Genomic DNA, 27,043 nt, shown 5'->3' with positions numbered 1-27,043 from the left:
CCGACACAGGTTCAAGGTCACTGGTGGTCACTGAGGCTGACCCACTGGCAGCTCTGATTGTCAAGAGCTCGGGGTCTCTGCAGGCCGCACTATGGCAGAGAAGCCCCATGTGTGTCACTGGCCACCCCACAGGGAGGAGATACCAGAGGCCCAGGCAGGCCCCTGGTCCCCGGGGCAAGGGGCAGGTGGGGAGCCAGGGGTGTGGGGGAGGGAAGGACACGCCAGACTCACGGAGGCACGGGTTCTCGGTGAAGTCCCTGAGGAACTTCTCACACTCCTCCTCCATGTTCCCGCTGCCTCGACAGCTGCACCAGGGGGACACCACGATGCCCGTGGGGCTGGAGTCCACGTAGTTGGGGGTCATGTCAAACCCTGGGCAGGGAGAAAGGAGGGAAGGGGAGATGAGCAGTCAGGCCTTCCCTTGGGCCCCCAGGCCCCAGGTATGGCAGGGCACATACACCCCACCTCGAAGTTCCAACTCTGTGACCATGGGGTTAGCAGGGTCCAGAGGCACAGAGGACACCAAGCTCCCAATCACCAGAACAGCAGGGAAGAGCCAAGCAGCTCTGTCCAAGACTAGGTCCCTTGTTTTCTCCCTCACCAATGAGCAGAGACTCTTTTCTAGAACCAGAAAAACAAAGGCCTACTTCCTGGGTTGGTTCCCAGTGACGACGTTTGCCAGCCTGGTGAGCCTATGCTGGTCACCCAACTTTTAACCTCAGTTTCCTCATCTGTAGAATGGGGATGCCAATGCCTCCCTAGTAAGAGCTGTAGAGAGGCCCAAGAAGACAGAACTTAGAATGTCAGAACCATGCAACAAATGTCACCTTTTCTTCTCACTTCCAAAGCCATATAGGTGCCTGGGGCCCTCCCCCCATGAAAAAGAACCAGGGCTCTCCTCCATAAAGAGCTGGATCCCCTCTGGCTCCCCTCAAAGTTCTATCTGAATCTGTCCCAGAGAAGCCCTGACCTGGGTAGTAGCCCCTGCCCCACAAGGCTGGGACAGCAAGGAGCCACCATGAGCCCAAGAAATGCAAGAAAACTTACCAATCATGCCAGCGTAGGATCCCAGACACGCCTGGTAATTGTCGGCAGGGCAGCTGGTAAGGGTCCGGTAGGAGGCTCGACAGTTGGTGTGGAAGTCCGCCAGCCGGGACCTGGTGTTAGGAGAAGATCCAACGGAGACTGTTTAGTCTGACACTCTGGCCTCCTCTGGCCAGCACGTCACAGCAGCTCCTCCCTGTAGCTCCCCAGGGCCAGAAGTCAGGAGGACGGAGGGGGGAAGAGCGGGGAACCAAGACTGGGGCCTTAAGCTGGGGGCAACTTGGTGACAGATTTCCTAGAGAGCAGGGCACGTAATACAGCTTAAGGAAAGGCCAGTGACCGAGTGGCCAGCTCAGAACCACGGGTAGCAGCGCTCTCAATAACTCTGTCCACCAGAAGAATGCAGAGAGGACACAGGCTGGGTGCACAGAGGTGGCCCAGGCCAGGGCCAGAGACTTGGGCCCCACCTTCTGTTCAACCACACACCTGAACGATCTTACCCAAGTCCTTCAACATGTCAATCTTTCCACCTGCAAAATGGGCCCAATAACCCCTGTCCCAGACACTCATAGGACCTGACTGAAGCTCAAAGGGCCAGCCCCCACCAAAGGGAAAGACATCTTAGGGCAGAACATTCCTGCCTGGGCTTCTCTGCATCATGTCACAACTACCCCCCACCCACTGTCACCCTCACTGCCACCCCAGTCCCACCAGCAGAAGCAGCCTTTTCTTCCCCTGAGGACATAACACGTCATCACCCATTTGTCTCTGATGCTTCTTCATTACTGCTGGAGCACAGCCCTGTGCCCCACACTCAGACCTGAGCTGTGTTAAGGTGGGCACTGTCTGACCAGGTCCAACCCCAGCCCCAGCCCCAGCCCCAAAGGTAGCATTCTGGGGAGGCACAGATCAGAGGCACCCACATCTAACACACACAGCAACCCCCACTACGTCTTCCTTCTGCTCCAGTGGTTACCATCAGTGGCCACAGGTTACCATCAGCCTGGGCTGGGGAGCACATTTCCCTGCCCACCATGGCAGGTGGGTGCTCCTGGCCAGGTAGTCTCAGACATCACTCATCCACATCTCACAGCAGTCCTTAGAAGCAGTGATGAGGCCTTGTTCAGTGGCATTTTCCCCATGATGAGCACAGAACAGGACCTCAGGAACCAGGTGCCCAGCCAGGATTCCCTGGGGACTCTAATAGCCAGCTACAGAAAAGGCTAAAACGCATGTCACCTTGCTCCTTGGCCATGCTTTGGCACACTACAAAGGCCCTGGCATAGACATCCCCAGGTGCACCCCAAATTTAGCTGCCCTGGTTCTCCCCTGGAACTTTGTCCCATTGGAGAAAAGGACAGGAAGAGGGAGGGGGAGGCAAGAGAGGCAGAGCCAGCCTGAGGGAGGAGAGACGCCTTCCAAGGAGGGCGCCTGCCACGCAGGCCCAGGAGTATCAGAGGAAGGTGGCTGAGAGCACCCCACTTCCACACAAATTCCTGTCTGCCTGGAGGGGCCCGAAAGATGTTTTTGAGAGGTAAGAAGCCCTCTGGAGAGATCAGGCCCCTAAAGCTGGTAGAAGGTCATGATTTTTAAAAAGGTACATTCATATCAGTCCTTTCCTATTTAATCCTCAAAGAAACTCTGTGAGGTATGACAAGCAGTTATTATTATTCTATTTGACAAATGAGCAAGCGGAGCCTCAGAGAAGCTAAATAAGCCCAAGACTGCAGAATTACTGAGCGGCGGAGCCAGGACTCAAACCCAGAACTCTGACAGCAAGTGGCTGCCCTTTCTGGTGGGTCCCAGTGCAGGATGGGTGAGTCCTTAGGAGTCCTGCACCCTGCGTCTCTGTAAAAGTAACATCATCTTCCAGAGGAAGACCTCTTATCCACCAGTGCACCTCCATTTCCTCACCACCACCCCCCAAAACAGGGAAAGCAGCATTCCCAACCACGCCCTTACCCTCTGCAAGATGAGGCTTGGCCTTACATGTCAAGATAGCATCTGTCCCACTCTGCAAGCCAGCAATTCAGAGAGGGGGCAGTGGAGAAAGATGGGAGGTGGGGCCTCCGCACACACCCTGCACCTCCAGAGACCTGAGAGGTTGGTGGAGGGGTCAGAAGCTCTAACTTGTAGATGGGATTTGGAGACAAATCAAACCAAACCAAAACAAGTCAGTTTGGAGTTGAATTGTGTCCCCTCCAAAAATATGTTGAAGTCCTCATCTCCAGTAGCTGAATGCAACTGTTCAGAAATAGGGTCTGTGCAGATGTAATCAAGTTCAGAAGAGGTCATGGTGGATTAAAGCAGGTCCTAAATCTGAATAAGAAGAGCAGAGACACAGACGTGCCGGAGACCGTACCACAGAGGGGAGACCAGAGTGACGCACCTATGAGCCAAGGACGGCTGGGAACACCAGGAGCTAAGAGAGAGCAGATTCTTTGGGCTAATCATAGAGCAGGTTCTTTGAGCATTTAGAAAGAACACAGCCCACTGACTACTTGACTTCGGACTGCTGGCCTTCAGAACCCTGAGAATACATTGCTGTTTTAAGCCACTCAGATTCTGCTACTTGGTTACAAACTCCAGGAAACAATGCAGCACTTCCAAAGATTCTTCCCTCTGCTTGCTCTGGCCAAATCCAAAGAAGCCAAGGGGACAGGATCGGGCTGCATCACAGGGCTGCAGATGGGCAAGAGAAAGCCCACAGGGTGTGGACCAAGGAGACTGCTATGCCCTAAGCAAAGTCTCTAGTTACCATCTTCCTCATGCCAAAGAGGTACCCAAGCACCATCTCTTAGCTAAAAGACAAGAGTCCATTCCAATGCCATCAGACCATACACCTCCCATCTCCCCAAGGCCACCTCCTGTCCCTCCCCAGGAAGCCAAGAGACTTCCTCCCATTTCTGCATTCCAATCACAACATTCAAGAAACTTAATGGTACAGGGACTTAATGGTATGGCCTTGCTTGGTCTCTGCAACTGGAGCACACATCCCCAGAGTGGCAGATGCTACAGCTTTCCTCATCCATACCCTCCAGGGTCCCTACCACCCTGGGGTGGTAGGCAGCCATTCATCCTTGCTCCAAATATGTACAGACACCTGCCATGTGACTGGCAGACTAAAGACAGGGACAGCACACATGTCAACACAAGTCAGGAGGGAGATCCCAGCAATGGGGCCAGGGCACCATGCCTACAGGCTGGGGTCCAAGGCTGGGGCGGGAAGTCACTGTCAGCCTCCTTCCTGAGGACAATGGCAGCCATAGAAGACCTCAGGGCTCCAGCTCGACTTCCCAGACAGCTCCAACCCCTAGCAGTGCGCGGGGGTGCCTTGTGCTCTCTGACAAGGTCAGCTGTGCAGTCCACTGACACTGGGAACCCTGGGGCTCATGGCTGGCCTTGACATCCACGGGGCCTCTCAAAATGTCACTGGCTCCACAGACTGGAGAAGGAGCTGAAGCATGAATGGGTGGACCATGGCAAAGGCCCCCTGGGGAACCAGAATGTCTCCCTGAGTGGCCATGGAGAGGCCAGGCATCAGGAGGAGAGGAGGGAGTGAAGGAAGCCAGCCAAGGAACGCCAGGCCAGGAGCTCAAAGCCCAGGTGGGCCAGCCAGGGGCTCCCAGTGAGCTCAAAGGGGCCTACCCAGCTGCTAGGAGGAGGAGGAGCATCTGATGTGGCCTTGACTGGTCCCCTACTTTGGCTGTGTGACCTTGGGCTGAGCAGCCCATCTCTGATGCTCAATGTCCCCAGTTAACAAGCAGGGAGAGCTGCGCCTGCGTGTCTCGCTCACAGGGATAGGATCATCAATAAGATAGCACCTGAGAGAACCTGGAAAGAGCATGCACCTGGGGTAGTCAGGAGGCACCGCCCTCGTCTCCCTTCTTTATGCAGGTCTGAGCCCCAGCACTGCGCCTGCTGCTGGCAAGTACAAACAGAAAGCAATTTGTCCTGGTGTCTTGCATGGAAGGAAAAAAAGATACCTGTTTATCCTGTGCTGGAGCGTGTCTGGGTCCTGTGCAGGGCCATGGGAGCACCTCTGGAGAGGACAGCTCCTCCCTCCCTCTCTATCACCATCAGGAATCTGAGGCAGCCTGCCAGCCTCCAGGCAAACCCTGGCCTCCAGACATCACTATGCTTCTCCACGCCACACTGAGGACACAGGAGGAGGCACACCAGATACCAGGCAATGTGCACGAAGCCCCTTCTGCAGGTACCAGGGTGACTTACGGGGACAGCTCCCCCAGGTCCCCTGTGGCTGCAGCCTACTTCCTTCACAGCAGGCCAATGGCTGGTGCCAGGGCCTCGGAGAGGAGGCTCAGAGCAAAGGGAGGAAAGGGCGTGAGTGTGGGCCAGCAGAGAGCAAGGGGAAGGCGAAGGAAAGGGAAACAAAGCAGCTGGGCCGTCTGTCCATCCATTTCTCCATTCTCAGTGTCAAGTCAACCTTGGCAAGCAGAGGTGACAAATGGAGGTGTTTAGGAGCTGGCCACGTCCAAGGCTCCAGGAGGCCTCTGATGGCTCAAGTTTCCTGTCACCTCTCAATGCAGATAGAGTCGACTCAACGGCAGTGGGTCCTTCTGCCAGCATCTGAGATCAAGAGGTGTTAACTTCCTTTGGCCCACGACACACTCCAACTCCCACCATGACAGAACAAGCCCCGTGAACACAGCAGCCCAGCCCTGTAGGCAACACTGTCCAAGGTCAACGTGAGCCGTTCATGACGCATGAGCCAGCTGGTCATGCTGCACCATCTCCAGGCCAGATGTCACTCTCCCCCATACTCCAGGAGGTCAATGGTCTCTTGGACTCCACTCCTGACGCCAAGCACAGACATTTCCTGGACCAGCCCCATCTCCACTCAGATCTCTGCCTTTTAAAGGCCCCAGAAAAGAGACAGCATGAAGAATGCATGAGAGGGAGAGAGCAACCAACAAATGGAGGGAGAAAAGCAGAAATCCAGCAAGAGAACCCTAATGCACACAGCTAAGCCCATCACAGCCAAGGCAGAGAGAAGACCCCCACCGCAATGCCCGGCAGAGGCGGATCAGTCTGAGAAACACAAACCCTCTTCAGGCTTATTCCATCAGCAGCAGCAGCAGCCTATTCAATCACAGGAACGCAGTCAGACGAGAGAGACACTTGACCCCCAATTTGATGAAAAAGTTGCCATATTAAATTCACAACATCCAGTTAATTTGAATCTCAGATAAACAATGATTTTTTTTTTAGCCTAAGTATACTTTTTTAGTATAAGTAGGACATACTAATACTAAACAGTTTTCTAAATCTGGAATTCAAATTTAACTGGGCATCCTATTTTTTGTGGTATCTCTGGCAATACTATTTGATGAGCACTGGTGGCCCCCAGCAAAGGGGGAAAGATGGACATGCAAAGAGCAACCACCCGAGTAGAACCCACCCAGAGGGGAGGAGGCACTTCCTGTAAAAGCTAATGGTTCCCAAAGTGAGGTCTGCATCAGCATCAAAGGGAACTTCTTAGGAATGTAAGTTCCCTAGGCCCCAGCTCAGACGTATAAGACCTGAAATTCTAGAAGCAAGGCCAGCAATCTGCTTTAACAAGCCTCCAGATGATTCAGAGGCAGGCAAAAGATTGAGGGAATCTGCCAAGGTTTCAGAGCTGAGCTGGGGGGTACCCCATCCCCTGGTCTCAGCTTTAAACGCCCCCCCACTATATTATAGCCACCCATGGAAGAAAGGAATGCTTCACCTGTGGTCCCAGGAGATTTGTGGTTACATGTAAGAGTACATGTGAACACACACACACACACACACACACACACACACACTGTCCCCACAGAGACACTCAGTCTTGGACATTCCTTTCTTTTTTAGAAAATATTTTTATTAGTTGTTCATGGTCTTTTATTTTATTTACTTATTTATATGCAGTGCTGAGAATCGAACCCAGTGCCTCACATGTGCTAGACAAGCACTGTACCACTGAGCCACAACCCCAGCCCCAGGCATTCCCTTCTTGATTCTGTACTTTGACCTTAGCCAAGAGAAAGCACACAGGTACGGGTTATCAATGGAACCCTCCTTGCCCAGGCTATGAACACCTTCCTAGACAGACCTTCCCAAATTTGTTCAGCCTGGAGTAACACTGGAGTGAATTACTCCCATAAGATGCCAAAACTTTCCAAACCTGGCAAATATGTGGCTTTTTGGCCTGAAGTTCTTGCCACTTTCCCAAATTCCCACTTATCTGGTTGTGCTTTGTGGCTGCCATGGAAACCAACGAGTCTCTCTACTGGTTCTAGCAGAAGCAAACACGGAGAAAAAGGAGTTCACATCTATTGAGGACCTACTATGTGTGTCCAATTCTGTTATCTCATTTAATTTTCTGAATGATCCCACAGAGACACACTTCACCATCAGGACATGGAGCTCAGGCTAGCTGGCAAGGTTACACACCCTAGAACTAGCACACCATGACATACACCTCCCAACAAGAGCTGGCAGCCATCAACACTGACCAGGGCAAAGGCATGGGGCACTTGAACATTTCATGGAGGAGAAAAAGGGTCCCAGGAAGTGTAAGTAACTGATGACAGGTTGCAAGAACAGTTCATGGGAACACAGAAAGTGACTCCAGTATTCCCTAGTGTCTCTAGATTAGTTTTCTTTTTTCTTTCTACAATATTTATTGGTGCATTATAGTTGTACATGACGGGGTTTGTTTTGTTACATATTCATACCCGCACGTATTATTACAATATAATCTGGCCAATAGCACTCCCTAACACTTCCTCTGGATTGACTTTCTGAGGTCTTCTCGGTGGTCCAGGGATTGGTTAAGTGGGTTCAATGTGACATGACACTGAGAAAGAGGAGCATGGATTTCACCCATAGGACTGCTTTCTGACACCCACAGGGATCATGGTGGACAACCTGATCCTCCCGTGCCACCTCTTGGACACTACCACCCTCATTTTCATAAAATCAAGGATCAACCGGCTTCTGTCCCTTCTGTTTATTCTGTAACCACCTAGTGGAAATTCATCCTTTCTGCCCAGAACAACAGTTCCCCTGGCGATGGCCGACTTCCTCCTCAGGTCCGGCAGCTCTAATAATGGCTGTAAACCACGTCCTGAGCCCAGGTGGACACCTGACCCAGGCAGGGCCAACCATGGAACTCCTTCCTTCTGGCCGCCATGCTCTAGCAATGAACTTCATCTAATGGATCAGGCAAGGAAGAGCATTCTTTTTTTTTTCTGGTTATGATACACCCAGGTGTGAGTGTGGATATGCTGGGACCATAGTTCTGGCCTTGTGGTTGCAATAAGAATACACACATCTCACCTTCACTGAGAAATAGAAAAACAGAACAAGAGACAAGGAGAGAAAGAGAGAAAGACACACAGACAGACAGAAACCTCTTTGTACTTTAGTCCCTGGAATACCCCTGCCTTTTCTATATTATATAAACCAATCAATTCTTCTCTTTTTCTTAAGCTAGTCGGGCCTCTATCATTTAAAACAAAAGCAAAATATTGACTACTACTTAGTCTCCCTTTCTGATATTGTATTACCTTCTCTGTCCACGTTCTAAGCAACCAGAAGAAGAAGGAAAAAAAAAAAAAAAAGCACACTGTGAAAAGGCCACAGGCCCAAAAATCAAATCCATAGAGCAGGATGGAGGGGCACTTCCAGAAGAGCAACTGTGAAAACAGTCGACAGTCAAATTCCTGCAGGAAGACAGCCTTGCCTGGGCCTGTCTCCAGCTTACCTGGGGAGGAACAGCCAGATGGCTGTTGACACCAGGGAAAGCCACATAGTATCAAAGATGACAAGGATGTAGATTGTGTCAATATATGAAAATTTAAACATGGAGTCATGTTAAGGGATTAAAAATCAGAAGCCAGTACAGCGTATGCCCCCTGGTCACAAACAAGGAAAAATGTTAAGCTATGAACCAAGGAGATTCAGGAGGAAATTTCAAAAGATGCTAACAGAAGACACCGTTGATTATGTTCTCTTTCAATAAAGTTGCTTGAAGGTTGTAATTATTTCTTGAAGTTTAATTGAACAAGGCCTCAGGAATCCTGAGTTATAAACAACGATTTTTCTAAGTCTTTGGTTAGAGAAAATGTCACTGGTTCTAGAAGCATCATCAAATGCAACTGACTCTCTGTTCTGAGACACACAGGCTGGGTGAGGAAAGCCCCCGTCTCAGGGGATTTGGCTCCTCACTCCTGGGGAGTCCAGTTCCTGGGAGCATCAGGCTGAGGAACTGACCACCAAACCCTCTGGACATGACACAGGCCTCAGGGCTCTGCTGCAAGTAGAAATGTCTGATCTCCCACCACAGAGGACCCGAGTTCTCCAAGAACCCCCCACCTCCCTCCCTGCTCCTCCACAGAAGCACGCCAGTCACTGACATCCAACAGCTGACATGCCCCCTGCATTTGAACCTTGGCTTAGCTACTCACTAGCTGTGTGGCCTTGAGTAGGTCATTAAGAGAGGCCTCCATTTCCTCACCTGCAAAATGGAAGTAACAGTGGTACTCCCCTCATGTGGTCCTTATGAGGACAGAATGAGATATCCGACAAGGGAAGGGACCTAGTGTCTGGACAGTGCCCAAGACGGTGGGTGCTCTGCCAAGGTGTGATGTTGGGATTAATATTGGAAGCCCTGCTAAGCACTCCTTAGCACGACATCCTGGAAGGCAGGAGCTCTGTCCCTTCAAGCCAACAGCACATAATACCATTAACCTAACAAGCACCTCCCACATTAGCACAGGGTCCTACAAAGTTCCCTCACCTACATCGCCATGGTATTCTGACAATTCTCCAATGTCAGTACCTTACCCTACCTTACAGATGAAAAGACAGAGGCTTAGAGAGGCTAATTAACCCACTGGATCCCACAAACACAAGACCAGAAGACAGGTTCAAATCCCAGCTCCCACACCAGTGGGTTTTCCCTTCCACCATGCGGTTCCCAGCCCCCACTTTCTCTGGCCTGCTACTCCCCACCCCTCTCCCAGCATCCTAGAGCCCAAGGGAGGCTTATCTCTCTTCTGAAGCCATCCAAGGAATCACTGGGTGCACCTTCCTCCTGGACATGTCCTCCACCAGTCCACCAGACTGCAGTTCACCCAGCACCCCCTCACTCCTCCAGGTGAACATGGAAATAACAACCTGGAAGAGCACTGTGGTTTGAGCCACTCGACCCCAGCTGACCAGAAGCCATCAATCAGACCAGTCCACAACCACAAGCCTGACAGCGAACCACAGTGCTGGGCCCACACCTGCTCCGGGAGAGGTTCAGGGAGGCTTGGATAGACGGACCCAAGTCCACTTGGATCTCCCCACAGAAACCAGAGATGAGAGCCAAGGCCATTTCCTTCTCTAAGAGTCCATCACCGAATACGCTCCTTCATGTCCTCCCCAAACAGATCCCCTGTCTCCACCTTTCCCATCCCTTCACCTACGTTCCAAACCTATTATTACCGGGTAAGAGGAGAAAAGAATTAAACGTATGCATCATTTGATTTTAATTGAAGGACTGTTCTATTTCATTGAACTGCTAAGTAAGCTGAACAAGAGATTGTGTTTACATAAGCAAACCCCAAGTCACTATAGACTTGCTGTCACATTAAGTCAATACTTATGAAGGCTCTCTATTTAATTATTCAGTGAGGATTGACTTATTATTGTGTTAAGAGTGTGGTTAGCCTTGAGCTAGGTAGCCAGCCAGCTGAAAGATTTCTTTCAACTTTCTCTGAATGCTGATATGGTTCTTGCTGCTGGTGTGAGGTTAGGCTTCCTCTCTCCTTCCCCTCTTCTCCCTCCTGACTGCTGCAGAGCAAAATGCTCCAGCTCAGCTTCCCTCTGGTGGAGGGCAGTAGGTGACCCTGAGTGGGTGACCTCTCCAAAGGTCTTCTTAAGGTCAGCCATTCATCCCAAGACCCTGACACCTCTCTCTCACCTGGTTAGTTCTTCTGTCTGTAGTGCAACAATTTCAGCTTAGCTTCCCATCCTGACTCAAGGCCTCCTGCTCAAAGACCCTTCTCCCGTTTTGTTATTGTAGCATTTCTGCTCCCAACAGCCTCGGCAGAACATGTTTCCCCATCTTTGCAATCTATGAAAACCATTTTATTCCACAACATACAGTTACCAGGACATACTGTTACAACATACTGTTACAAAGACACAAACACCCAGATACTTTCTTATATCAAATCACATAACTCTGCAAAGAAATATCCAGAGGTGGGTGTTTTGCCTTAACTGCAGACCAAGTGGAAAAGCACTGGTTAAGAGCAAAATCCCAGGCACTAAATCACCTAGGTCCAAACCTCAGCTCTGTCAATCACAACCTTGGACAATGTACTGACCCTTCTTTGAGCATCCTCATCCATAGAAGGTAGCCAATAGATTCTGGGAAGAGTAACTGAAATTGCCACAGAGTGCCCAGGACTGTACTGGGCATACTAGACTTGTCTTTCATGAGGGAACTGCTGTATCTCTAGACTAAGTCCTCCAAAGGAGAATTCCATGGGATTCTACAGCCCATCATTTGCCACCTTAAGCCCCACCCATAATTGCTCCTGTGCTGCTCCAATTGCCAAGAATGACTTCCCCCAACCATGACCTCCTCAAAACCTCTTCCATTTCCAAACTATCTAAACTCAATTCACATGCCAGAAAACCTTCCCTGAATGCCTTGCCCCCAACTGCGAAAACATTTCACAGACTCCAATCACTGTGTCTGCATGATCGCATCATCAGTGATATCTGTTTCTCCCCCTAAACCGTAAATTCTTTCAGAGCAGAAACTATCTTACTCACTTTTGAATTTTCAGTGCTAAAAGAAGTGCTGGACACAACAGGGACTCAGTCCACTGGATGGAGGAGGGATGGAGGGAAGAATGGATGGATGAGTAGGTACATGGGTGCATGGATAAATGGATAGGAAGGAAGGAAGGAAGGAAGGAGGGTAGGTAGGTAGGTTGGTTAATTAGATGGATAGGTGGATGGACGGAAAGTTGGATGGATGGGTAGACCGATGAATCAATGGATGGATCAGTAAATAAGGACTGCCTTGGAAGCAAGGAGGATTTTCCCCTAAGAAACAGGGAATCTGAGAACTCTAATAACACCTGCACTTGAAAAATAAATCACAAGCAGATCTCCAGCCGAAGGCACAGCAAATTGTGTCAATGCTGCATTTACTTGGGCACCAAGATAGCTCAGCCAAAAAAAAAAAAAAAAAAAAAAAAAGCCCTCTGGTGGGTGTGCCTTTCTGCCTTCCTCTGATACTGCCTGGTTGTTAGGACCTTGGAAAAGTCTCTCTGCCATCACTGGTAATAGCCATTCACTAAAGGAGGCCCCGGTGGCCTAAAAGAATTAACACACATCCTTAAGCACCACTCTTAGCATGAAGAAGTGCCTTGGGGACCTAGAGCGGAGAAGCCAATATGTCCCTATGGAGAAAGGCTGGTTAAAGTGTCCATTCTCCAACAAGTAGAGGGCTAATGGGGCCAGTGACAGGGCAGAGTATCGGGGTCAAAACTCCTGCTGCTTACATGTCGGGAACTCTGGAGACATTACCACACCCCTCAGTGCCTAGGTGGCTCTGACACACACAGAGACAGTAGACTGTTTGGGGGACTCAATGCAACCACACATGCTAAAGTACTTCTGAAAATTAGAAGGTTCTATATTTGTGTTTATTATTTTTCTTCTTAGAAATAATAAAGAGTGTATAGCGGTTCAATTGCACCCTAATTCTCCCTTTGCCTGGCTTGACAGACAATCTGCAGGTGCAGGAGCTGAAGCAAGGTGAGAAGACAGGTGTGGGCAGAGCACACTGCAGCTTGGACTCACCAGGAAGCAGAAAGGACCAGGCGTGGTCGGGGGCTGCTCTGAGAAAGTACAGGGCCCTTAGGCCACCTGACCCCTCCCCACAAGCCCCTGTTCCAGGCCTCGGAAACAAACTGCGTGGACAAATATTTTTCCTATCAGGCAAATATCGGAGCAGCTCTGCCACCACTAAGAGTCTTTCTCATTATATAGACTAATGAGAACGCTGTGCTTCTCAGGAGCAATTTATCAAGGCAACATCCATTATAAATGACATTTTTCCTGAACTAACAAAGGATATGAGGCTGGGGAACCTGGTTAAAAGGAAATGTTTAGCTGATTCCAGAAACCATCCAGAAGTTAATTACCCACCCCCTTGCTGGCCGGCGCTTTCTCCGTTCTGTTCTCCTCCTCCCCCTGGGGTCCCTGTGCTGCCCACACACCTACCAGCCCAGAGCCCAGGAAGGGGAGCACGGCCAGCTCCGGGGAATGTGCTGCCTTTGGGGGGGGGGGGGCAAAGTCTTAAGCGGCAGCGTCACTGGAGCATACAAGACCAGATTATTTGTGGTCCCAACTTGCTGATGCAAGATGAAAAATACAGCAAACTGCAGCTGCTGAACTCAGCTTTTTTCTTTTTCTTCCTTCTTTCTCCTTCGCTGAGGTTAGTGTTTTACAAAAAGAGCTTAAAAAAATAAAATCTATAAACTGGGGGGTTCCAACCTGTCAGCATCACGTCAGGCACGAGGAGTGCAGTATCCAGGCCCCTCCTCTCACCTGCAGGCATGAGCTCCCCACATGCACACCCGCAGGAAGGTGCCACCACCCTGACAGACACACAAGAGGACACACACTGTGTCTCAGGTTCAAAGTCCTCGTCCCTGAGTCCCTTTCCCTGAATCTTGGGTCCTGTCTCTCTCTGTCTCTACCCTTCAACTCAACAAGCAACAATGCTACGTCTCTCGACGTCAGGAGGCTGCACACCCAGATAGATGGCAGGCAAGAGTCTCCATCATGGGCAGTGCGAGACAGTGCTGGCTACCTGGAGTGACAGCCTGGCAGTGGGCCAGCTCCTGTCAGTGCCTCCCCATGTGGAGTGGGCTACATGCAAATCAGAGGGGACGCTGCAGACAATTCAGGCCAGGAGAGTAGGTGGTCACTGGGCCCCAGTAGATTAAAACAAACTGCATGGACAATTTCAGAAACTTCCAGAAACCTCTACTACAGAGAGGTGACCTCTACTATTCAGCAGGAACATGCAGTCTCTCAGAATTTGCACTGAAGCCTCTAGCTTCAACCAAGAGGAAGGGAAAGTTTCCAGGTGGATTTTCCCATAGATCAGAAGAAAGATGGTGACAGCTTATCATGACATAACACCAAGCAAGAAGGAGCGAGGAAGCTCTTAGCTCATTACATATTTGAATGTAGGTCTCAATGCCAGCCGAGCTGGGCACCAGGCAAAGTTCACTGCTTCTACCGGAGCGCCTCACACATGCCCTGCTGGGTTCTGCCCAGGGTGAGTTTCAGGGGGTGAGGAACAAGACACTGAAGTACAAGGTCCAGAAGGAGGAAAAATCTGAGTTAAAATCGAGACACAGTGAAGGTGGGTCCAGGAAGAGGGGGCAGGCCAGCCAAGCCTGTGGTGCCCCAGAGAGCAGGAAGGGGAGCCAGGAAGGGGAAAGCACAAATGAGAAGGTTCCAGAGGCAGGATCTGGAGAGGGCCCAGAAGCTGGGGGTGCAGGAACAAAACCTTTCCAGGGCCCCTTACTATCCTAGAGCAGAAGGAAGTTCCTGAGGGGCTCACCACCAGCCTCCCACTCTCTCCAGGGGGCTTAAAGGGCAGGTCTTCCCAGCCCACTTGGAAAGCTTTATGTCCCCCAAGGGAAACTCTGAAGCAGAAGCTAGGTCCCCAAGGCTGCTCACTCCGTCTTCTTCCCAGTAGCTGGAAAGTGGGTTAGCCTTAATACCATAGGACATCCAGCACTTCCAGGGGAGAGGGGGTTGGGGACTTCCAGTTCCTTAATCCCACTTCTCTGGTAAGCATCCAGGGTACAAAGTAGGAGGCAGCATCTTAAGGTGGGTATTATTGGAGGTGAGGATACTGGAAAGCAAGAGTAGATTCCACCTATCATCACTGTGCATGGAGTGCAATGAGTTTTGATATATGTGAATCTGCAGCAATAAGGAAGGTAGACCAGTTGTACAGCTGATAAGAAAGTTGTTCTTTGGATACCCAAATGATACCTTTCTCTGCAGCAGCAGGTATGCAATTATTGGGCTGACAAATATACTATTGGAAGACCTTTAGAAAAAAAAAAAGAGCCATTCTAAAGCAGGAGACAAACTAAGAACAGCAATTTGGGATCAGGTGGCTAGTGGTCTAGAAAGGATCTGAAGGGGTAAAGACTGATGTTTTAATGAAGGACCCCAAGACCATGATGGTAAGTCCTTATACACAGAATGGAACACAAATTCAATCAAGAATAATCTCATATCATGGGAATCCAGAGTTGGCAGAGAATGCAATAGCTCCCTTAGGTTACCCCCCATTCCTGGCTCTCACTCCAAACTCAAACACAGGTGGACATTCAGAGCTGACCTCCTGGTCAGCTCCCATGGCCACTGCAATGGAGGACTGCCCAGGCACAATTCCAGGCACTGGTCTTTCCAGGCTGGTGCTTGTTCCCACTCATCTCCACGCCCCAGTCCTGGAAACCCATCCTTCCTGACTGATCCTGCTCTGAAAAGGAGCAGATGCGGATAGCAACAGATGCAGAGTACAGGCTGCCACCCAAGCATCCAACCTCTAAGGACAGCCAGTCAGTCTGAAGAGGTTAAAGAGCTAAAGACTAATACCAGTTCATCTCCAAGAAGATTCTAAAGTTCTTGCCGAAACCGAGACCTCAGACAAGGAGTAAGGTATGCAGACCAGCTCCAGCTGCAAGGCGAGGGGCTGCTTTGGTCAATGACAGGACATTCAAGGAGCTGAGTGGCTTCAAGAGAGCAAGGGGGCCAGGGCCAGAGCTTTCACAGAAGCCCATACCCAGGCCAGGCAGGGGACAGCCACCAGGACACTGAGCCAGCCCAGACACTTGGGCTGAAACCTGTACTTTGCAAACCAGTATTTTTATGCTATTTATGTTTTCTATAATTATTTCCTTTTAGCCCTGCCTTTGCATTTACTAAGAGACCTACCAAACTAATAATAAATAATCATAGCTAACAATTTTGAGTGTTTACTCTGTATCTGCTAAGCACTTCTGAAAGCATTAATGCATTTAATCCTTGAAAGCACCCTGAGACAAACAGGTAGAACAAAATTCCCCACTTGATGGAGAAGGAAGCAGAGGCTTAAAGGAGCTAAATGACTTGTGGCACAGCTGGGAAGGAAGAAGCTGGACCTGAACCCAGGCCTGTTGATGGAAAAGGCCACGATTGCCGGTCCTCTCAGAGGGATGGGTGGGTTTGGACCTTGTTACAATGTGTGCTGGACATCACCCTCTGGTGATGATAGACATAGGTTGCTGGCAGCAGAGTCCAAGACAGGGGTGATGGTCACAAGCACAGAGCCAGGGCTGCCTGGCCTCCAATGCAGCAGCTCTCCCTTTAAGAGTCACCTCCAGGCTGCACCCAGCAGTAAATGGGCTTTGGTGCCTTGAAGAAAGTTGACTCCATTAGGGTGACAGTCCACTTTATCTCTACCTTCAAACCCGTGGTTTTTTTCCAGCTCCTCCCTCTTCCCAGCAGCCCTTCACCCCCCTCCTCCAGCACCCCTTTCCCTGAAAGCCCTCCTTAGCCCCTCCCAGGCTTCTTCCGCCACACCTGTCCATCTGAGCCCTTCCTATCCACCTCTCAGAGACATGTGAATTGTCATCACATTTGCCAAGTCCTGCTGGCCTTGGGGCAGCACAGTGACAACAAGTCAGCCCTTCTGTGCCCTGGAGAAGTGCATGAGACCCTGCCTTTAAGTATTAGTTTCCTAGAGTGGCCCTAACAAATTACCACAACCTAGGTGGCTTTAAATGACAGGTATTTGGGGCTGGGTTGTGGCTCCGCGGCAGAGCGCTCACCTCGCACGTGTGAGACCCTAGGTTCAATCCTCAGCACCAAATAAAAATAAATAAACAAAATAAAGATATTGTGACCATGTATAACTAAAAAAATATTTTTTTAAAAGTGAGAGGTATTTGTTCCCTCCCTGTTTCGGAGCTAGAAGTCCAAGATCATGATGTTGGCAGAGCCAGGCTCCCTTTGAAAGCCCCAGGGAGGGTCCTTCCTGCCTCTTCCAGCTTCCGGCAGTGCCAGCATCTCTTAGCCTACGGCAGCATCACTCCACTCCCTATGTCCATGTCACACGGCCTTCTTCCCTGTGTGCCTCTGCATCTTCCCTTCTCCTTATAACGACACCAGTCACTGGATTTGAGGCCTATCCTAATGCAGATGATCTCACCTGATTCTCTACAAAGATCATGTTCTCAAACAAGGCCAGATTCTGAAATTCCAGGTAGACATGAACTTGGGGAGACATCATCTTCCCACCACCCTTATCCATGTCCTCCTAATTCCAGGAGATTTCACTTCTCCCACCTCCACTTGAATCAGACGCAAGCTGAACCCTCTGGGTATCCAGCCTGGGTGGTCACCCTGCCAAGAACAGGGTTTCAACTCTCCAGGGTCCCAGTCTCTGCTGCCCCCCTGGGCTGGGCCCCCACTCCACATGGGGGTCAGAAAAAGCCTCACTTGCCTCTCCCTAAGGAGCTGCCCCAAGGAAGAGGTTAAGGCCTCACTGAACCAGGTCCTCCCACGGAACCCCTGTACCCTACAGCAAGGTCCTAGGGAAGCACATTGGCCCATTCTCCCCCTCTTCCCTGCGCTCTGCCAGGCAGGACGCTGGACAGCCTGGGCCCAGCGCTCCACACCTGGATGCCGCCGCACCCCATTGCAGCCACTGCAGGAGGAGATGGAAAAGAATCATGTGTCCTTCTCAGGTTTTCAGACTGCCACCCTCCCTCCCCAGGCCAGGGAGCTCCGTCCCCACAGTTACAGAGACCACACAGGACACTGCATGTGGCAGATAATTCCCTGTAACAGTGGTCAGTCAGTATTATGGAGGGAGCACCGCTTGTCTGGCCACAGATAACAGCCTTCATTCTGGGCCTTCCTCAGTCTCCATGGCTTGTGTTACGATTTGGATGTGAGGTGTCCCCCAAAAGCTCACCTGTGAGACAGTGCAAGAAGATGCAGAGGAGAAATGATTGGGTTGTGAGTCTTACCCAATCCCTCATAGGGACTAACAGTGGTAACTGAATGGTAGGCTGTGGTTGGAGCAGGTGGGCAATGGGGACATGGCTTTGGGTATACATTTGTATCTGGCCAGTGGACTCTCTCTCTGCTCCCTGCTCACTGTGGGAGCTGGTTCCTTCTGCCACACTCTTCTACCACAATGTTCAGCCTCACCTTGAGCCCAGAGGAATGGAGCCGGCCTTCTATGGACTAAGACCTCTGAAACCGTGAGCCCTCAAATAAGCTTTTTCTCCTCTGCAATCCTCCTGGTCGGGTCCTTTAGTCACAGCAGCAAGATAGCTGACTAAAACAGCTGGTGCCAACCCATCTGTTCTGTTCATGCCACAGTGGTCTCCTGCAATGACAGCCCATTTCCAGTAACTGCCTGGACTCAGGGAGAAACGCTTGAATTAATTCCCCAAGAATAAACAGGGTGATTTTAATAGCAAAAATGTAGGCTGGGCTAGATGATAGGACAAGTTGGCAGGTAGGTGGTAGGTGAGTCTGGGCGACTGTCCAGGCCAGGCATACCCCATCTACAATTGGCCTAGTTCTAGGAGATACAGAGACCGTGGAGATACTGGCAGACCATGGGAAGGAATGAGTTCCCTGAGATCCCCCACCCGCTGGCCAACTTCCAGCACTGACTCCTAGGCATAGAACCCTTGGTTAGACAGGGTGTCCCTATCTGCAGCAGATCTTAGCCCTCCCCCAGAAAATCACCCCAGGAACTAAGAAAAAAATGGATTCCTGAGTCCCACTCCCAGGGATTCCCATAGGTTTCAGGAAGGACTCAAGAACCAGCAATTTATACCATAGTTGCTTGAGGTGGAAGGTCCACAGAGAATATCAGGAGACAGAAGGCAGGATAGGGTGAGAAGCACCGCCCTGGGAGCCTACACTGGTTCAGGTTTCTGCTACACCTTATTAGTGTGTGACCCTGGGTGGGTCTCTTAATATATCTGGTTCTCAGTTTCCTTATCTGAACAGAGATCATAAGAATGCCCACTTCCAAGGCCTGGAGGAGTCAGAGATCCTAACACAGTGACATGGCTCCTAACACACAAGAACTCAATCGGCGACACCTCAGAACTGTACATCTGGGCAGGTTCCCTCTGGCAGCCCGCTGTCCGGGGTCTGGAAAGCAGAGTCTATGGCCAGGTGGCAGATTCTACAATGGTGCCCACCACATGGGGCAGGTTGAGACCAAAGAACAGAACTTGGCAGCCTCAGAAAATAAGCAAGACCTGTAACAGGAGTCCTCTCAGACACACAGGATGCTCTCTGCGCCTATCTCCTCGACTCCCCTGAGTCTACCTAGCGATAATAATCCTCTCAGCTGGTCTCGGCTATGCTGAGGAGCTTTAGAGGGAATAAGCATTGCCCTTGGAGCCTGAGAGCTAAAAGGGAGCAAAGGTTCCCCTTCAGGCCCGTGGGAAGTGACATGGTCATCTTGAGCAATCCCAAGAGGAAAAGGGTCCCAGAAGATGAAACTGGGGTCTAGAAGTCCACTACCCCTCCTGCCTGCAGATTTCCCTCTGATTTTCTCTTTTAACAACCATGGAGAATCAGCTCTCCTTATAGTCACGTGTTACATGACAATGTTTCAGTCAGCAATGGATCGCCTGTGTGATCCCCTAAGATTCTATCACCTAGTGACATCATAGCTGTCTTAGTCTGGGTAAGTACACTCTCTGATGCTCACCTGACCATGAAATCACCTAGTGACGCAGCTCTCAGAACACATGATGGGTACTATTAGAGAGAGCAATTTCCTTACAGAAGTGGCACCTACAGTTCAGTCACTTTAGGGAGGCATGTTGACAAATCCACAGACACACACGTACACGCTCATGTGGAAAATCCCTCTTGCTAGCTACACACACTGGCTCACCCAGGATCACTCCCATGAATACACACTCACAGCTCAAGGCATAAGCTTGCTGATGCTGCCCTTCCCCCGACAGCCACAGCAACACACTTTGTGACTCTGGGTGGAGCCACCAGGGAATGACTCTCCTCTCTGCTTTCCTGCCTATGAGTGTTATGAGAAGACATCTCTGTGACCTCATGTTTCTGGCCCTACATAGGAAAGGCAGTGGGCCTGAGGACCTGCCATTGGACCTGCAAGACCTAGAATTAGCGCAGCAGGGCCCAGGATGCTCTAGAGAGATGACCTCTTATCATAGCCAAGCCTCCCCAACAACTCCAAGGAAGAGGTGGAGCTTCAGGGTGCACTCTTGCAGGAGGAAAGGGTATTATGAAGTGATTTTCCTGGGTTCTCGGTGCTACAACACAAGAAAGGACCTTAGAGACCAGCTAGCCCAGACTCTCATTCTGGAAATGAAGCAGGTGCTGCCTGGAGGGAAAGGTAACCTGGTCAAGGTCTGCTTTTCAGCGCCTCTCTGCATTCCAGAGTGAGCAAGGGTTTGCGTCTTGCATTGCAAATCCAGGTGCCCTCTCCAACAGCTCAGCCCTCCGTCTCCGTCTCCGTCTCCGTCTCCGTGCCTGCACCTCCCTCAGCATTTCTCACTCATACACGTATGCACAGCACTCATGAATGCACATGGTCTGCATTTGCTCATGAAAACCTTCTAGAATTACAAGACATGCAGAATGGCAGCAAATCCCTTGGCTCTTCTACCTTGCTGAATGGTGAGAACTTTATTATTAATGCCCTAAACCCATAGTTCTCCTAAGATCATATACTCTGCTCCCCAAATTCCAGAAATAAGGCAAGGTATAGTGCGTGAAACACAAAACTTGAGATGGGGATATTTAAATCCAATCCCTTTGTTGTCAGATAAAGAAGCAAACACAGAGGTGACACGCACTCCCTGAGGTTTTCATGGTGAGACGGGCCTGATTAAGAGGCAGGACACTGGGATTTGGGCCAGGGCTCTTCCCCTTCCTTCCTGTTGACACTAACTTGGTTTACACTTCCTCCTTCCGCAGGGTGAAGCTCACAGGGCATCATTCCTACCTGACTCCCAGTTGGATTGGGCATCACTGTCCATCACCAAAGGTCTCAGTGTCACATGGTGAGGTAGTCACAGCTCCAGCATGACAGCCTCACCCTCTAAGTCACCTTCAATGCTGATGCCACAATCCCACTCACGGAGACCAAAACCATCCTCCTCCCAGTCTGTGACAATAAAATTAATTTGGGGCCGCTCATTCAGGGAAACTGAAGACAAGGAGGGTATGGTCGCTCTGCAGAGAAACAAGAGGACTCTCTGGAGGTCCATATCCCGATCCATTTCAATGGCCAAGCCTAACTCCAAAAAGGCCTTCCCATGCTTTCTTGTCCCTTTTCCAAAGTCATCTTAAAATATATTTTTTAATCGAAAAGGGCTCTGCCATAACAGCACCTTTGTAGGTCACTCATCTGGCAGCCTGTCAAGAACAAGGAAGTCGCCCAGATAGGCAGCATAGGGTCTGTGCACTAAAGCAGGTCTTTTACACCAGGAAAATTCATTCTCTCTCCACTTATAGCCTCCTGGTGCATCTGTAATTCAAATACCCTCCGTCGTCTGGTTTTCTGTTCCTCTGAAAACCAGCAAAGGTGAGAGGTGACAAAAAGAAGCTCACAGGGGCAGACAACCTTCAGCAAGAAGTGACAGCAAACACAGAGGAGGAGACAGAAACACCAGACAAGCAAACCGCAACCACTCAAAAGCCACAGTTATCTGGGACTAATTAGTGTAGGGGTGAACAAACCCAGAGAAGTCAGTAGACCTGAAGGCACCCAAGCACCATCTGTGACATTACCTGGCCGTCAGGATTGAGTCAGAGTCATCAAGAAAAGGTTCAGGCACCTGCCACAACCTCTGGTTTAGGAGACAAAGAGCACCCAGGCACTCCCCACATACTGACTGCACCTCTGCACGACATCAGGCTCAGGGCCAGGTACAGGGGTGAGTGAACACCTGGAGCCCACGGTGTCTCCACTGGGAGAGCAGATGTGGTGGAGAAGGCAGCTGCTCCTGCCTTCCTGAGGGCACAGTAGAGAGAGAAGAAAGAAGAACAATGAGATGTGCTTGCCCTTCATCCATCCGCCATGTGCCCCTTTACAAGGGGCAGACAGGATTTTGAAGCTGGGAGACCTGAATGCCCCTGAAACTGGGAAGAGGCATCATTTTCAGAAGCCTCAAGAAGGCAGTCCAAGAGCTGGGAGTGCCCAGGGTTTACTGAGTGGGGTGGTCACTAGAGCAGAGAGAAGGCTCACGATCCTGGTGACCTGGGCTCCTGTGCCCTAGGACCCAAATGACAGAGGCTGAGAGCTGCAGCCCAGGGAGCCCCTGGCCTTGGGGAGTGCCTATGGGCAGGAGGGGGTCTCTGTGCGTGAGTCTGGGGTCAGTGGAATTCACAGTTAAGGGGCAACCGGGGCCACCCAGAGCAGTGCTAAACGGTCCAACTGAGGAGAGACTGGAAGGAAAGTCTAAACCACAAACTGACCAACCAGCTGGACCCACAGAGTCCTGAAGGCCAGACAGGCAGCTCAGGCAGATGGGGACTCATTCGCGCTGGCCAGGGCAAGGAAGGGAACTTGTAGCTGATTTAGACAATCAGGAGATGTGAACTGACCCCAGAGCACTGTGAAGCAAAATCCACACACTCAACAACTGAGAGGCGTCCTAAGAATAGCTCTGACTAGGGCTGGAACCCAGCGGAACCCGAGCACAGGAAACAGAAAAGGCAACTTTCTGGAAAAGACCAAGATACCACAAAGAGGTGACCGCAGAGATCTTCTCATGTGATTGGGCACTTCCCCAGACCCCAGAGGCAAGACGAGCAGAAGCAAGTCACCCATTCAGGGAGGTGGCTGCAGATGTGAGAGCCAAGGCAGGGAGGGGGTCTCAGAGCCCAGATTCTTCTGGAACAAGAGTCGGGGAGGTCCTGAGGTTTGAGTGCTTTGAAAAGCCCATTCTTACCTGCTGGCTTCTCACTGCCAGGCCGTTGGGCTGCAAAATCCATTTCCAAATGGGCTGAGGAGCCACGAGCTGTTGAGGAGCTACAAGCACGGTGTACTGGGAACAGTTATCGTCCCAACCTTCTGCCTCCCAGTGCCAGTTTCTTGACTCTGAGGCAGCTTGAGGTCCACATGGCCCAGCCCACAGGCCCTGACCTCCCTCAACCCTCAAACTCCCCACAGATCAGCAGACACTCCCCTGAGCCTTGCCCCTGGCCTTCCCAAAGCCTAGGATCAGGCAGAGGAGGACGATTTCTCGTTAGAATGAGCCGATCCCAATGCGTCACATCTACCCACAGTATCTGATCAGCATGAAAGTTGAAGCCACAGCACCACCACCGAGGTCTCCGCTCAGCACCCCAAGTCTAAGGTCTGTCCACTCAGTTCTCCAGGAGAGAGGGGACCAAGGGAGAAGAAGCCCCAGCCACGCCTCCATTTTAACCACCAGGCAGGTTATCCCGGGCCCAGCAGGGCCCGCATCTGAGCTGGGGGGTGCTGGAAACCCTGCTCTAGTTAAAATACATCTATCTGCTGCATTCAGAAAATAGCTATCTACAGTATTGCTTTCAGCTATAATGGAAAACTGATGGCTTTTATCTCCCCAACTTTATGACTATTGATGGGATAGAGGCTGAGGTTTGATGACCATTTAATAGCCGACCCTGCGCAGTTAGAGTAGCATCAGAAAGCAATGAAAGCGCCGAGATGATTGTCTGGCAGAGAATTCTCTGCTGAGGTCCAGGAAGCAAAACAACCACCCTCCCCAGGCTCCAACAGAAGAAAGAAAAAAATCAAAGTCATCATCATTTCTGTTTCTCCCCGTCCCTTCGGCCATTGACCTCTGGGAGGTTGATCCAAAGGGGAGAGAGGGGTGTGGGGATGAGAGCGATGCAGACCTGAGCCTACACGGAGAAAGGGAAGGGGCTGTGGGCTGGGGATCCCACAGCCTGGGCTCCTCCACTGCCCCACCCCTCCCCACCCAGGCTTCAGCACCCTGTGGACTGGTGGGCTTCTGGCAAGGGGTTTGGGACAGTGGGTCAAGCACTCTGTGACAGAGCTGGAGGAAAGAGAAGGAAGCAGAAATGATGTCCCTTTTGCCAAGCCTGGGCTGGAGCAAGGTCCAATTGGTCTTAGACCTTCTGCCCATTGCTAGAAGCCAACAGCCATCTCCAGGGCTCTGTGCATGTCCAAGCACCAAGTCTTACCTGCCATTCTGCCCCTGCCCCCTCCTGGGAGGATCTGCCCAGCAGCCCCATCACTGCCCTCCCTAGCTCCAGCAGGAACAGAGCCAGGTCTGCAGGGCAGCACGTGGGCTGAGAGACAGCCCAGGTTTGAAATTTGCAGCATTCCAGTGCAGGTGAGCCTCCCTAACCCAAAAATACAAAATCAGAAATGCTCTGAAATCTGAAACTTTTTGAGTCCTGACATGACACCATATGCAAAAAAGACCACCTATGAAACTTTGTTTTATGCATAAAATTGGGTAAAATATTATATAAAATTGGACTGGGGAGGTAGCTCAGTGGTGGAGTGTTTGGCACAAGCAAGGCCCTATGTTCAACTCCCCAGCACTGTAAAAACATGTAAGATTACCTTCAGGCTATGTGCATAAAGCACAAATAAAACACAAATGAATTTCGAGTTCAGACTCAGGTCCCATCCTCAAGATACCTCATTGAGTATATGCAAATATTCCAACATGCAAAAAAATCCATAATTGGAAACACTTCTGGTCCCCAACAACCGGGATAAGCAAGTTCAATAACTGTGAACTACCCTTCACAGCTGTTCTCTCTGTCTACAATCATGAGGTGGATAGCATGGGCTTCCATTTTTTCAATGAGGAAAACTGAGGCTCAGAAATGTTATATGTCCTAACCGTGGGGCCCAGCTGTTTGACCCTGTGCAAGCTCACCCTCTGCCACTCCAAATGCTTCCCAGAGCAGGGCACTGCCCAGCAAGGGGAACCTGACCCTTCACCTGGCTCCTGTCACACTGTAGCTGTGTGACTTCGGGTAATAACTTTATCTCTCTGGGCTTCAGCTTATTCACCTGCAAAATGGAAATTTCGTTGGGATGATCTGTTAGGTCTCCTCTACCTCTATTTTAAGGTGTGGTCATGGTTCCTTGGGGCTTTATCAGTCATGTTCTCAAGCACAACAGTGGCCTCCTTGGCACCCCACCTGCCACCTTTCCATCCAGCACACAGCTCTATCCTGCCATGAAAAAGACTGAGTAACTGCCACAGCCCTTGTGTCTTCTGAGATCCTAAGTTGTCACTTGGTAGGTTTTTTTAGGGATTTCAAATTGTCCCTGAAGGAACCAGGGAAGAATTAGCTAGAAGCAGGCCATGACCTTTGTTTGGTTTATTTAAAATGCCCCTCCCCCCCCCAGAAACTAAACCCTGAGGGAAACAGTGGAGAAAGTGAACCACCCCAGACCTCCAAAGGCCCAGCCTGGCCAACAGTCTCCAGCCCTCTCCATGTGTCCCTCAGACCCCACTCTCAACATCACCAGCCAGCTTATGTTTTAGTGATGCCAACACACATGCTGACTCCTAAAAGCTTCTGCTTTTGGTAGTATGGCCATTTTGACAAGATTAATTCTGCATATCCAGGAGTGTCGAGGATGTGGTGAAAAAGGTACACTCATACATTGCTGGTGGGACTGCAAATTGGTGTGCCAATATGGAAAGCAGAATGAAGATTCCTCAGAAAACTGGGAATGGAACCAACATTTGACCCAGCTATCCCACTCCTTGGTTTATACCCAAAGGACTTAGAATCAACATACTACGGAGACACAGCCACATCAATGTTTATAGGAGCTCAATTCACAATAGATGAACTATGGAACCAACCTAGGTGTCCCTCAACAGATGAATGGATAAAGAAAATGTGGTATATATACTCAATGGAATGTTATTCAGTTTTAAAGATGTGTGAAATTATGGCATTTGCCAGTAAATGGTTATGAGTTGGAGAACATCATGCTAAGGGAAATAAGCTAATCCCAAAAAACCAAAGGCCAAATGTTTTCTCTAATATGTGGATACTAATTCACAATAAGGGGAGGGCACTAGAGAAGAATAGTGTTACCTTAGATTGGGTAGAGGGAAGGGATGGGAGGGGATGAGAGGGGATGTGGGAACAGGAAAGATAGTAGAATGAAACAGACATTATTACTCTATGTATATATGTGACTGCATGACCAATATGATTCTGCAACATGTACACTCAGAAAATGAGAAATTATATCCCATCTATGTAGGATCTATCAGAGTGCATAAATGCATTCTACTGTCATTATAACTAATTAAAGCAAATAAAAATTTTTTAAAAAATAGCTTCTGCTTTAGGTATCATCTCTCCTTTAGTCTCAGGATGGTGGCTGAAGAGGCCTTTACATATTCCTAAACCCACTGGCTGGTGGAGTCCTCACGCTGAGCACCACCTTCAGTTACAGGGAACCAGACCATTCTCCTTAATGGCCAACCAGCAGAGCACAGCCAAACCACATCTGTGAACGACCCAGAAACTCCCTTCCCCCTTGAAGAAGGCCACTCATTCCAGCTTCCCGTCCTCCCCTTCATCTGGGGAAACTCCCACCAACCCTCCCAGGAAAGTCCCAAGAAAAGTTTGAGGGTCAGTTACCTGAGTGTCCCCTCTCCCCAGAAAGCCTAGAATGTGGCTGTCACCCATCATCAGGCAGCTGGGACGGAGACACTTTTCTCAGATAAGAGTGGACAGACAGGTGCACAGAGACAAGCCACATGGACCATTCACAGGGACAGAGCCCACAGAGGGAAACAGATGACCATTAAAACCAGCACACCTGCACGTGCCGAGACGGGTGATCGCTGACCGTGTATTTAGAGAAAAAGGGCAGCTTACCAAATAGCACGCCCTGCAA

At 50.3% G+C, this 27,043-nt stretch overlaps 1 protein-coding gene across 1 annotated transcript in view; it reads right to left on the bottom strand.

The window, feature by feature from the left end:
* Gfra2 (GDNF family receptor alpha 2) overlaps positions 1-27,043 on the bottom strand; it is an 83,654-nt gene that overhangs the window by 11,843 nt on the left and 44,768 nt on the right. Inside the window, exons 5-6 of the mRNA XM_026397503.2 lie at positions 1,048-1,157; positions 232-372 (exon numbers count right to left, since the gene is read on the bottom strand). Coding sequence (XP_026253288.1) covers positions 232-372; positions 1,048-1,157 — 251 coding nt within the window. The remainder of the gene's footprint in view (positions 1-231; positions 373-1,047; positions 1,158-27,043) is intronic.

Source organism: Urocitellus parryii, chromosome 14 (assembly GCF_045843805.1).
Source record: "Urocitellus parryii isolate mUroPar1 chromosome 14, mUroPar1.hap1, whole genome shotgun sequence".
NCBI classification, from domain to species: domain Eukaryota; kingdom Metazoa; phylum Chordata; class Mammalia; order Rodentia; family Sciuridae; genus Urocitellus; species Urocitellus parryii.
Note: the sequence above shows the minus strand (reverse complement) of the source record. Positions and strands in the feature narration are given on the sequence as shown.